Genomic DNA, 12,979 nt, shown 5'->3' with positions numbered 1-12,979 from the left:
AGATACAGAATTAATACAGACCTTTCCCAATGGCAGCAGGGTGTGGCTTCGTGTTTGATTCTCCAAGCCTGACCAAAGGTAATTTCAATCATGTATGGGGAAAAGCAAATCCAAACATGTTAAATGTCGAGCAACACTTGTTTGAAGACAGACGACAAACCCCTTGGGGGAGTGTCTTTCCTACCTGCCTGCACACCTCTATCAAATACCCTCGGTGCTAAGGTGTAATGTACAGCCTACCTGCACCACAGACTTCCCCTTGTTGCACTGTAAAAAGAGTTCTAAAAAGAGACTATCAAAAAGCACCAGTAGACTGTAAAATCCAAAATAATACAGGTCCAAATGACTTTTACAGAAAGACAAGCAGAGATGCCATCACCCCATAAACTCATACACACACAGCGTCAACAAAACAGCTTCCTCCATGATTTATCAGTTCAAAATAAATAGGACCAGATTAAAACATACTATTTATACTGCCCATCTGCACTCTACATGATAAATTTACCTTCCTGCGTTTCTTCCTGACTGAAGAACTGTAACATATTATTACTTCATTTGTTAAATAAATATCTACTGGATTACCAAAGATTAGCTGACAATGACAAGTGGTGAAAGACTTTTTCAAAGCATTCCTTTAGTACAGTACAACAGTACACACAAAAGTTAACACATAAAACTGTATTAATGAAAATTCTGCTTAAAATACCAAAAATAAAAATGAATTAATACTGCTTGAGCTCATTTTAAATACTTATATTCTGTTTAATGTCCAGCATCCAAGCATATGTTTGCGGTGGCTGTCCTGTGAGGACCACGTAGCTATGATAAAACAAACAAACCAAAAAGACAATTGTTCACAAGCTGAGAAGCAGAACTATCATAAATATATTAAAACACATTAATTTAAAAAAACAGCTGAATTAAAAGCATTGAGCTGTATGTGACATGGATAATAACCTACAGGGGGTTTGAAATATGAATGGAAAATGAAGGTGAAGTGTTGGCAAAACAGCTGGTTAAATGTAGTACGAAATCAGACTGATAGAGACATGTACATGCTTGATACAGACTGGCTAATTGTGGAGAGCCAGAGAGACCTGAAATCAGCAGGTACAATTGTGTCAAAGTAAGCAATGAGTCATGCATTCAACCACAATGGACTGCATGCACTCTCACCACCAGCGAGACTCCATGAAAGAAGAATGTTGAGCAACATTTAGACCAGCCTGTGAAATACTGGGAGAATATAGTCTGTTTTTGGATGCCATAAACATGATATTTGGTGGTCAAAGGGCACTGCATATTACCTCACCATGCCAACAGTGAAGTTTAGAGAACATCATGATGTGGGGCTGTTTTTCAGCACAGGGCACTGACATGCGTTATATAACTGAAGGAAACATGAATGGAAAAAGATACCAAGACATTCTGATAGAAATTCGCCGTCCTCTACCAGGTTGATAAAGATACAACAAGGGTAGATGTTTTAGCAAGACAGTGATTTCAAACACACAGCTGAGGAAACTCTCAGGTGGTTTCAAAGAAAGAAAATAAAGCTGTTAGAATGGCTCAGCCAAACACCTGACCTGAATCCAGCTGATGATCTATGGCAGCGGTCTCCAACCTTTTTTGCGCCACAGACCGGTTTATGCCCGACAATATTTTCACGGACCGGCCTTTAAGGTGTCACAGATAAATACAACAAAATAAAACTAGTACCGGTACCGAAAAAAAAGAAGATTTATTCATAACACACGTGAAAAGACCCAGGAAAACCGAGTTAACGATAAAAACGATAACAAAATAACGCTGAAAACCGGTAAAAACCCTGAAAACTATACATTTCACACCTGAGCCTCTACTGTCGCGGCCCGGTACCGGTCCGAGGCCCGGGGGTTGGGGACCGCTGATCTATGGCAAGAACTAACGGTCAGAATTTACAACATTTTATCAGTGTGTTATTGCAAGCACCACCTTCTTTGCTGTGTCATGCTGAGGTGCAGGCATGGCAGGCAAGGAAGCAAACAGACTGAACACACTCATTGCCACCCTGGAGGAGGTGATCAGGGACAGAATGCTGGCAAGACTTCTGGCAATCATTGACAATGATTGCCACCCGCTCCATAGCACACTGGACAATCTGAAGAGCAGTTTTGGCAACAGGTTCCTTCACTGTCGCTGTCTGAGAAAATGTTAGAGGAAGTTGTTCCTTCTGCTGCTATCAGACTCTTTAATTCATCCACTTGGGTCAGATCCACACATGCGGAACAGAACTAATCACATCTCAATGCACCCTGTCACTTTCGTACTCCACGACATATATTTTCACAGCTACTTGTATATTTATATTGATATTTGTATTTATACCTGTTATCTATTTATCTTAATATTTATCTATCAGTATCTCTGTTTCTATACTCATTTTATAGTGTAGTGCCCATAGTGCCCTATGGAGAATAGAATAATTCTATTCTAATTCTAAGACCGAATTAAACTTAAATGAATTGAAACAACAGGTGCAGCGTTTTCAGTTTACGTTTTTGATTTCTTGTGTTATATTTTGAGATAATGTTAAGTTCTTTGATTATTGTTAGATTGCCTCAAGTTGTAGTCTAGGTTATGTTTGACCCACGTCCTCTGTGTTAGTTGTCATGCATTTCTTGTCTGTGTGTTCCATATTGTCACGTGTTCTATGTTGATTGTGTTTAGTCTCACTTTTCTCCTGTGGCATCATTATGTTCCTCACTAAGCTGTTTCCCCATGTGTTTCCTCTTCTCCTGTGTGTATTTAGTCTGTGTGTTCTTTCAGTCTTTGTCTGGCCGTCTGTGTTTCCTCCCACCACGCCACGTCATGTTCCATGTATTTCGTGATTTACGTTTATCATAGTTTGTTACACGTTCCTGTTCAGAATCATGTCCATGTCTGTTGTCATGGTTATCACAGTTTCGTTTCCCCAGTTTAGGTTCTAGTTTTAGTTTTCGCCCCTGTTTGCTTTGTTTTTGTATTCTTCTTACCAGCCGTAATAATGGCTCGCCTTTTGTTAGCCTTACTTTGTTTTTCAACCATTTGTGCGTATTGGGTCCTTTCCTTAAACACACACGCTTCGTAGCTGTGACAACATCAGCTATTAGTGGTACCAGTAGTACCAGCAACAACTAATAACAGCTTGTAACTAGGCCTCGCAGTCACATGAGGCTGCTGCCACTAGCACCAGCTGTGGAGAAGTGAGGAAGATGAAGTAGATGAAATTAATGTGGTAAGAAAATAGATGGAGGGGCATAATTAGGAGGGGAGAGATTTAAAGATTCAGGTAAGATGAACGGCTACTTTGACAATGAGCCACAGCTAAAGTGTAATAATTTAATTACTGTCACATGCTGAAGTGCAACTAAGCAACCCAATCAATAATCATATTGATATTAAATATGTTTTAGCATCCACTGTCTATACTTTAGGACACATATTCTAGTCATTAATCTGTGTTAGTCAGGTTAAGATAGAGATATGATTGATGTGTGGACTTTCAGCTTTAATTCAAAGGGTTTAAGAAAAGGAACTATTTGTTACTTTACTTGTTAACTATTTAGAAATTACAGCTATATCTATAAATGTTGCCGTCTCTCACCTTCTCTCTACAGAGAGCAGAGGATTAAAAATTTATGTTTGTTCAGTGTAGTCGCTGCTGGCTGATTCATAATGCAGGAGAACTACTCGTCGCTGGAGTATTGAGTAACTCGTGTTGGTGAACGCCCGGCTCTGCAAACATGTGTTTCTCCTGGTGCTTACTCGGGAATTAATGTTAACTTTGGATTTAGGATGGCTAAGCCCCTGAGCGTGAGTGTTGGCAGCTTGAAGTGGAGTGTGTGTGAAAGGAAGGAATTCCAAGCAAGGAGCTGTCGACCCCTAACACCCCCACATTCCCACCCCCACCACACACACACACACACACCACCACCACCACCTGTATGTAGTTCACCCGGTGTTGTTTAAAAAAGAACTGTATTCCTCAGTCTGCTCCTGAGTCCGTCCCTGACTATTGTAATAGTCAGGGCGACTATTACAATACAGTTTTCATGGAAAACTTGTGATCTGGCTTTGACACAAGCTCCAAAAAAAACTTTTTATAGACAAACTGCTCAGGACCACAATGAGCAACAAAAAATCAAAGGCATTGATGACATCTCCAAACTCCTAATCTGTTCCTGAGCTGATCAAACATTTGTGCAATGCGCTGGAAAAAGGCCAGTCTATAAATGTCAAACTCCGCAGTCCACAGAACCAACTGTAGAACTAGACACCGCAGGATGCCTAAAAAGCTATCGTGTCAAAAGAACTAAGCTATTTTGGGACCTAAACAACATTAGGCAGATGGTTATACAGTGGTGATTTATTGCTGATACAATGGAAAACAAAAATATTAGTTTAAAGAATGCAAATGACCTCATTTCAGCCCTTTTATTTAACACTTTTACTAACATTTACTAACAATATATACGAATATATACTATTGAATTCGGTTCTTTGCATTCTTTCGGCCGCGAGGAAAAACTGGGCTCAAAGTGGTCTAACTCAAAAAATGATCTTTATTTTGCATTCCCGGGAATGGGGAGCTGTTAGGCGCTATCATGCACCCACAGCTCTGAAAAGATCACAAGACGAATTCTCATTTTTTTTATTAGTTCAAGTTTTTATTAGTTCAAAACTCGAGTAAAAATGTAATCTATTAATGGAATTCAGTAATCTCCCTTTTTTATATAGAGCATTTAATTATTCATGCCATTACTGGATAAAATTGCCGAACGAGACTTACAGAAAAACTCTGCTTTAATGTTCTGCAGTTTAACAATCCAATCTCCGCTTCACTGGTCGTGCTCTCAAAGCCCACATAGAGCTCTTTTAATGAGTTACTGGTAATAAAGTTCAGTAATAGGTTAACATTTAATTGAAAAATGCAGAGCAGCAGTGTAAGACATGGTTTATGTGCCTGAGTCAGTCAGTATGTCCTTCAGGGTGCTGACTCGGGAAATGACCTGAAACAGCACCTGTGCTGCACTACTTGTGTTGATATTGTGTTGAATAATCCACTAGAACTATTATAACGCACATGCACTCTGGTGAAATGGAAGTGGCCAAGTCCCAGCTACCCACAGCTCCAGCACTCCTTTCTCAATGTTCTTGCTGCTCCCAGTTAGCGGGGTTCAGCGTTTATAGCCACTAGGACCTTGGACGGAGATAGCGGATAAGAAAGGGTTATTGCAGCAGTTAGCCACAGTGGTGAGGTGCCATGAAGCTTCTTCCTTGGGGCTGGGACTGGCAATTTCTGTGGTTTAGCTTTTCAGCTCTGTGCTGCTTGACTCAGCCCTCCTCTCTGGCTGTTCTTGCCTCTCCTACCTTGTCCTCCTCTGTGTCCCGGTGTGAAAATTAACAGTAATGGTATTTTGTGTCAGTCTGCCATTGTAGAAATTCATTTCACCGAAACAATAACCTGGCGCACAGTGTGACGTCAAAAAATGCGCACACCTTTGACGCTGCGTTTTCTTTCTGATATTGTCCCTTTCAAGGTCTTGAAGGAAAGCTATAACTTACTTTTTGTAGCTGCTTGTGGGGTCTCGCTTTAAGGCTTCGTAGGTATTGTTGTCACTGAGGAGAGTAGTGATCTTTGTATGGTAATCTGTTGTGTTTAGGACCACAGTGCACCTTCCCTTATCAGCTGGTAAAATAGTGATGTTGTGGTCTTTGCTCAGGGAAGCGACGGCCTTCTGTAATGTGAGGTTAGACGGAGGGACTTTGGCACTGGAGAGGGTGGCCGAGACTCTCATCCTGATTTGCTCTGCTTCTGTCTGTGTTAATTCATTAATCCGTATGGCAGATTCTGTGGCTGTGATGAGGTCCACTATGGGCAACTGTTGCGGAGAAATGGCAAAATTGTTCATATTGCCTTCATATTAAATATTTTTTTGTTTTTTTTAAAGAACCTATTTTAACATCACACTATACAACAACAAAGAAATCCTCCCTAACAAAAAAGTAACCTTAAGGGCCAAATTGCATTATATTTCTACATGTTAATATAAAGGCTGCAAGTAGGGGTGACGTGGGCTGCAAGTGGCCCCTGGTCCGGGACCCCTGATCTAAGGTATACTTTCAGTGGCAAGGCAACAATATAAGAACAGCCCCACCAAAGCTGGAGACAAAGCAATACTAGAAAAGTATATGGGAGAAGGACACAACCCATAACCATAATGGCGTTACTTTTTTCAGTAACGAGTAATGTAACTAATTACTATTCCTATTGTTACAACGCCGTTACAGTTACTAACAAGAAAATGCGGTCCGTTACTATTTTTCAACAAACAGACGGTTGAAGCTGTGTTCAGCTTACCGCAGCTTATATCAGTTGCACGGAAGTTGTGACTACGTGAGTAATCTGGACGCTACAGCTTTAAGCAGCTGCGCGCTCCCGCGGACGGTGATCACGATCACTGTCTAGCACAACACCTGGAGCTCAGGGGGCAAAACAATCGCATGAGTGCTGCTGTTTAACTGGGGAAGAATAAAGGAGTCATGGTAAGCCAATCACATGACCACTTAAAGACAAAGCAACAAGGTGATATATACCAGTTTATAAACTGTGTTGATAGGCCAGTAAAACCAGAGTCATGATAAACAATATATACGCGGCGTTTTTTCCTCAATAGTTTCGCCACGTTTACTGTCTAAGGACAGCGCAGCGAGAACTCTCTGCTTATGAGCAAAAAAACAAAACAAAAACATTTGTCACCTAAAACAACGTTTTAGGAGTGATGGCGAGAGAGAGAGAGAGAGAGAGAGAGAGAGAGAGAGAGAGAGAGAGAGAGAGCAGAAAAGGAGAGAGAGCGAGTTTTGAGATGTGAGAGATTTGTGATGTTTAGCGTGTTTGGAGTGTGTAGTTAATGTGTTGTCTTGTGTAGTTAGTGTGTTGTGGATAGCTTTGTGTTGTGTCAGAACAATGAGGCGACTGCTGTCTCCAGGTAGAAAACAGGAGTGATACAGCTGCTGCTGTCAGACCTGCAGGTATCAGGCTGTGATGTTCTCCTTTATAGTGGACAGAAATGATTTTTTGGAGTTGCACAAATAGTTTGTGTGGCATCTTATTGAATGCAGAACAGCTGATTGTTCTGTAAATAGTTTGAAATCAAGGTAAAAGGTAAATGGATGCAAATAACTTTGTTGTTTGCAAAACTTGTGCATAGGATTTTAAAATTGACAATTTATATTTGCATTTAAAGTTATGAAAGGGAGCCGGAGAGGAGAAGGGAGCCGGAGATCGACAGACGGATTGGGGCTGCAGCTGCAGTAATGCGGACGCTGCACCGGTCCGTCGTGGTGAAGAGGGAGCTGAGTGTAAAAGCGAAGCTCTCAATTTACCGGTCGATCTACGTCCCTACCCTCACCTATGGCCACGAGCTGTGGGTAGTGACTGAAAGAACGAGATCGCGGATACAAGCGGCAGAAATGAGCTTCCTCCGAAGGGTGGCTGGCCCCTCCCTTAGAGATAGGGTGAGAAGTTCGGCCATCCGGGAGGGGCTCAGAGTAGAGCAGCTGCTGCTCCACATCGAAAGGAGCCAGCTGAGGTGGTTCGGGCTTCTGACAAGGATGCCCCCTGGGCGCCTCCTGGGTGAGGTGTTCCAGGCATGTCCCACCGGGAGGAGGCCCCGGGGCAGACCCAGGACACGCTGGAGAGATTATATCTCTCGGCTGGCCTGGGAACGCCTTGGTATTCCCCCGGATAAGCTGGAGGAGGTGGCTGGGGAGAGGGAGGTCTGGGCCTCTTTGCTTAGGCTGCTGCCCCCGCGACCCGGCCCCGGACAAAGCGGATGAGGATGGATGGAAGTTATGAAATATGATCATTAAACATGTTTGTGGTTGTTACAGTAAAAATATAACATTTTCTACTCTGATTGTATGTTTTTTGTCTGATTTTAGATCAACTGTGTTAATACAGTATGTCAAAATGAAAACGTAAGTGTAAATTCAGACACGTGAGGTTGTGCTGAAAAGGATGATGCCAAACAAGGCAAAGTAAATAGTTTTTAAAGGTGAAATGTGGAGGGAAAATCAAAAGTAGTTAAAAATGGCCAATTATACCCTGGACCCCAGAGGGTTAAACTTTTTTTTTTAAGTAACGCAATAGTTACTTTTCCAGTAATTAATTACTTTTAGAACATTGTAACTCAGTTACTAACTCAGTTACTTTTTTCAAGAAGTAACTAGTAAATATAATTAATTACTCTACATGACCAGCACAGAGTCCTGAAACCTGGCATAACGTGGTGGAAGTTGAACAGGCGAAGGAAGACTGAGGACTTAAACACAAACATGAGGTGATCAGGGGAAGTGGAGACACATGAGAACACAGCTGACTAGAATGAAACATAATGACAATACAGGGAAGAGTAACACTAACTACAATGAACAAAGAACACCACACTCTTCCAAAATAAAACAGGAAACACAGAGACATAGACATGGCACGAACTTGACAACAAGAGCCACACAGACATGAAACATGACAGGTAGACGCATGGACCAGGGAGAGATGACAAAAGGGACTAAGAAACAAAGGACTAAACTGCAAACTAGAAATCAACTAGATGCGTTAAACTACAACATGTGAATACAAAAAAATGCATTAGAACTCAAACACTGGGCCACACAACCCAGTGCCGTGACAGTAGAAAGACATATAACAACAAGTCCATTTAACATTGAGTCTCCTTTATTGCTCAGGGACCTTGTTGTAGTAAAGCTATCCTGCAGTTTGCTACAAGTATGGATTATGTACATAGGAAGATGTTTACAGTTTTCTTTCTGTTATCATAAGGAGAAAAAGATATTTCTGAAAAGTTATGTGCAATACATAATACGGACAACAAAAAATGTAATTGCGAAAAATGTCATCTGCTGCACACGCAAGGGAGAGCAAGTGGTAAATTACACTAAACCACTAAGGGAAAGTTGACGGAGAGGGCTGGCTCCCAATTTACAGTTTTTTCTGAATGCTTAAACCCTAACTGTGATTCTTATAGCACAATTTCTAAAACTATTAATACTTATAGCAAAACCACTCACTGAGTTTGCAAAACTAAAAGCACAAACACTGCTTTGCACTCAGTTTGCCATTTTGTAATACACACGTTGTAAACCTGTAGCTACAATCCACTGCACAGCACTCTTTTTGCAGAACTGTAAACACAACTCACTGCTTTACACTCAAATACCAAATGATCAATGCACTCCTAGCAAAACTATACACATTTAAGGCCATTATTTACACTATTTTGCCAACTGTCTGGCACACTGCCACATGTGAAAACTTTTTTAGATAATTAGTTCACTTTGCAATCAGCCTAAGCACTATAATCCAGGTAAGCTGTGTGTGCGGAGTACAATGGAGGGAGCAAGAAGGGTGAGAAGTAGAGAAGGCCGAGGAAGAGGACGTGGAGGTGAAGAAGTAGGATGAAGAGGACGACAAGGACAAGGAGGAGCAAGAGGAGGACGAGGAGGGGGGAGAGGAAGGGTAAGAAGAGTAAGAAATAAAATTGCTGATGACATCAGAGCTACAATAGTGGACCATGTAATCATCCATGGAGTGAGCCTGAGGGAAGCTGGCCAACGGGTCCAGCCTAATTTGAGCCGCTACACTGTAGCAAGCATCATAAGGACATTTTGAAATGAGAGTCGGTTAGTACCGTCACTTTGCACTACAGTTTTTTTCAGTCGCTAACAAGCGTTTGTCCAAACAGTTGTCACATTTGCAAAACTAAACACAATTAGCACAGCATCAGTCTGTTGTGGCCATACCATTCACACATTTCATGTCGTGTTCACCCAATATGCAGTCAGTGAACACATTTCCACAATGCTTACATTTTCTTAACAGACAAGCTATACCTCCCAACAAAATTATGGACTGTTTTTGTAGTATCTACGAATGTTAACACACAACATCCCACAATAGCAAAAACAATATTCCAAACCTTAGATACAGTATAAAAACCTCTGCTTCTGCAATGATATCAGTACAAAAACAATATCAATATCAAAAATATATCTCAGCTGATAATAAACAAACAATTGAATAATTGACACACAGCTGATTTATGTTGGGTAAATTGGGCCAACCACAGCTTCTTCCATTCTGGCTTAGACTCAGTGGGGTTTATAAGGCAGGACCTTGAGGAGTGATGTTTTTGGAAACAAAAAAAAGACAAACACTGTAATGTCTGGTCGAGGAAGAGTAAGAGCAAGGGGCCCAGGGAGAAGAGCAGGCCCAAGGAGAGGGCAAGGTAGAGGTGTAAGAATGCGTGGTGGTGGCATTCCAAGGGCTGCAAGAACAGTAGTCAGTGATGAAATTCGTGCCACTATCATTGACCATGTAATCAACCATGGTCTTTCACTAAGAGAGGCTGGTGAAAGAGTGCAGCCCAATTTGAGGCGGTCAACGGTTGCCTCCATTATACGCATCTTTCAACAAACCAACAGGTAAGTATTGCATTTTACATGGATTGTTTCTATTCTCACTTGACATGTCAACATGGTCATACAGTAATGCATAAGTTGAATTTTTTGTCTTTCTAAAGAATGCAACGTCTTCCACCCTCTGGGGGAAGAGGAAAGCTCCTCAGTAATGATCAGGAGCTTGCCATTGTAGAAATGGTTACTGCAAATAATGCAATAAAACTGCGTGAAATTCAAACTAGAATTGTGGCGGACCATGAGATATTTGACAATATCGATAGAATCAGCCTCACAACCATTACGCGGACATTGTCCAAACACAGAGTGCGGATGAAGCAGCTCTACACTGTTCCCTTTGAGAGGAACAGTGAGAGGGTCAAGGAGCTACGACGACAATATGTCCAGGTATAGTGTATATTCAATCCAATGTCCAGTTCTATAAGCTTTGCACTTTGCAAGTAGGTAACCTACACAATACTAGATTACAGTACAGTATGGTATACAGTAATAACATGACTTACATAAACTTTGTTTCAGAGAGTTATGGAATTGGAGGCCAACCAGGCCCCTCATGAATTCATATACATCGATGAGGCAGGATTCAATCTGGCCAAAAGGCGTAGACGTGGACGAAATGTAATTGGAAAAAGGGCCACAGTTGATGTGCCAGGACAGAGAGGGGCAAACATTACCATGTGTGCAGCAATTGCAAATGCAGGATTACTCCTTCACAGATGTCAGGTTGGACACTATAATACAGAGCGCTTGCTTGCCTTTCTCAATGATCTCCACCAGCGCCTGGTTCCACAGCAGGGTCAGGAGGGTGAAAACATGAGGACCTTTGTAATTACCTGGGACAATGTGGCTTTCCATCACTCGCAAGCAATAACAACATGGTTTGAAGTCCACCCAAGACTGGTAAGTCTCTTCCTTCCACCCTATTCACCTTTCCTCAACCCCATAGAGGAGTTCTTTTCTGCATGGAGGTGGAAGGTTTATGACCATCAGCTACATGACCAGATGTCCCTCCTTGAAGCCATGGATGCTGGCTCCAGGGACATCACAGTTGACGATTGCCAAGGGTGGATCCGACATACCAGGCGGTTTTATCCCAGGTGCATCGACTTGGATAACATCAGATGTGATGTTGATGAAAACATGTGGCCTAACCCTGAAGATCGCAGAGATTAGATGCCAATTTTTTGCCTTTTTTTAGCCCCCCTCCCCCTCCCCCCCTTTTTATCTTGGCTTTTTGCTGTTGTTTTTTTGTTCAGAATGCTCTTGTGTGTTTCATGGATATTTTGTTCACTGTAAGCAATACTGTAAAATTTTCTCTGTCCTATCATACCGTGTTTCTACTGTACCTCCTGTAGTAAACAGTAAAGAAACAAAAACTTGTTTGCTTTTTACTGGAATGCTTTTGAATGTGAACATTATTGTACATGTGGACATGCAGTTACCAACCAAGACATTTCTGGTGTCAGAATGGTGGATTGCATGTTTCGCATGCAAATACCTGTAAAACTGAAACATAAAAGTCTATGCAGTTTTTGTAATGTCAATAATAGCCAGTATTTTGAAACCTGGTGTACTTTGATTGACTGCATGTACCTCGTGAAGTGAAAACAAGTGTTATTCTTTGACAGACTAATTTTATTTTGAGTCAGATTTATAGTGTTTTTGTACAGTTAGTGTGTGCAGAGAAAGATGTGTTCTATTCTGAAATGAAGAGTTAGTATATCCATCCATCTTCATCCGCTTTGTCCGGGGCCGGGTCGCGGGGGCAGCAGCCTAAGCAAAGAGGCCCAGACCTCCCTCTCCCCAGCCACCTCCTCCAGCTTATCCGGGGGAATACCAAGGCGTTCCCAGGCCAGCCGAGAGATATAATCTCTCCAGTGTGTCCTGGGTCTGCCCCGGGGCCTCCTCCCGGTGGGACATGCCTGGAACACCTCACCCAGGAGGCGCCCAGGGGGCATCCTTGTCAGATGCCCGAACCACCTCAGCTGGCTCCTTTCGATGTGGAGCAGCAGCTGCTCTACTCTGAGCCCCTCCCGGATGGCCGAACTTCTCACCCTATCTCTAAGGGAGAGGCCAGCCACCCTTCGGAGGAAGCTCATTTCTGCCGCTTGTATCCGCGATCTCGTTCTTTCGGTCACTACCCACAGCTCGTGGCCATAGGTGAGGGTAGGGACGTAGATCGACCGGTAAATTGAGAGCTTCGCTTTTACACTCAGCTCCCTCTTCACCACGACGGACCGGTGCAGCGTCCGCATTACTGCAGCTGCAGCCCCAATCCGTCTGTCGATCTCCGGCTCCCTTCTCCCATCACTCGCGAACAAGACCCCGAGATACTTGAACTCCTCCACTTGGGGCAGGAACTCATCCCCGACCCGGAGTGGGCACTCCACCCTTTTCCGGCTGAGAACCATGGCCTCAGATTTGGAGGTGCTGATCCTCATTCCCGCTGCTTCACACT

The 12,979-nt window shown here is 42.6% G+C and overlaps 2 protein-coding genes across 7 annotated transcripts in view; one reads left to right on the top strand and one right to left on the bottom strand.

Moving 5' to 3' along the window:
• LOC146575433 (beta-1,4 N-acetylgalactosaminyltransferase 2-like) overlaps positions 1-5,668 on the bottom strand; it is a 37,626-nt gene extending 31,958 nt beyond the window's left edge. For 5 of the 6 annotated variants that reach the window (XR_014892120.1, XR_014892121.1, XM_085270151.1 and 2 more), the window contains exon 1: positions 22-176. The gene's annotated coding sequence lies outside the window, so the exon portion shown is untranslated. Of the gene's footprint in view, positions 1-21; positions 177-5,589 lie in introns of those variants that run through there. The other variant, XM_085270149.1, reaches the window with a different exon arrangement.
• A 4,581-nt stretch (positions 5,669-10,249) lies between these two features.
• LOC146575432 (uncharacterized) lies at positions 10,250-11,694 on the top strand. Its single transcript, XM_085272485.1, has 3 exons — positions 10,250-10,527; positions 10,626-10,908; positions 11,041-11,694. The coding sequence occupies exons 1-3, from the start codon at positions 10,265-10,267 to the stop codon at positions 11,692-11,694; spliced, it is 1,200 nt and encodes a 399-aa protein (XP_085128611.1). The 5' UTR covers positions 10,250-10,264.
• Positions 11,695-12,979: the final 1,285 nt, after the last annotated feature.

The sequence above is a fragment of the Mchenga conophoros genome, linkage group LG4 (genome assembly GCF_057382185.1).
Source record: "Mchenga conophoros isolate Kocher_MC1m ecotype Shallow Benthic linkage group LG4, M_conophoros_male_GT1.1, whole genome shotgun sequence".
NCBI lineage: Eukaryota > Metazoa > Chordata > Actinopteri > Cichliformes > Cichlidae > Mchenga > Mchenga conophoros.
The sequence above is the reverse complement of the archived record's forward strand: the minus strand, read 5'-3'. Positions and strand labels throughout refer to the sequence as shown.

What these genes read in the sequence shown, in the direction of transcription:
- LOC146575432 (XM_085272485.1), top strand. Translation starts at nt 10,265, where the DNA reads ATGTCTGGTCGAGGAAGAGTAAGAGCAAGGGGCCCAGGGAGAAGAGCA. An exon ending in ATCTTTCAACAAACCAACAG is followed by an intron (nt 10,528 to 10,625) that starts GTAAGTATTGCA and finishes GTCTTTCTAAAG; the next exon opens with AATGCAACGTCTTCCACCCT. An exon ending in TACGACGACAATATGTCCAG is followed by an intron (nt 10,909 to 11,040) that starts GTATAGTGTATA and finishes ACTTTGTTTCAG; the next exon opens with AGAGTTATGGAATTGGAGGC.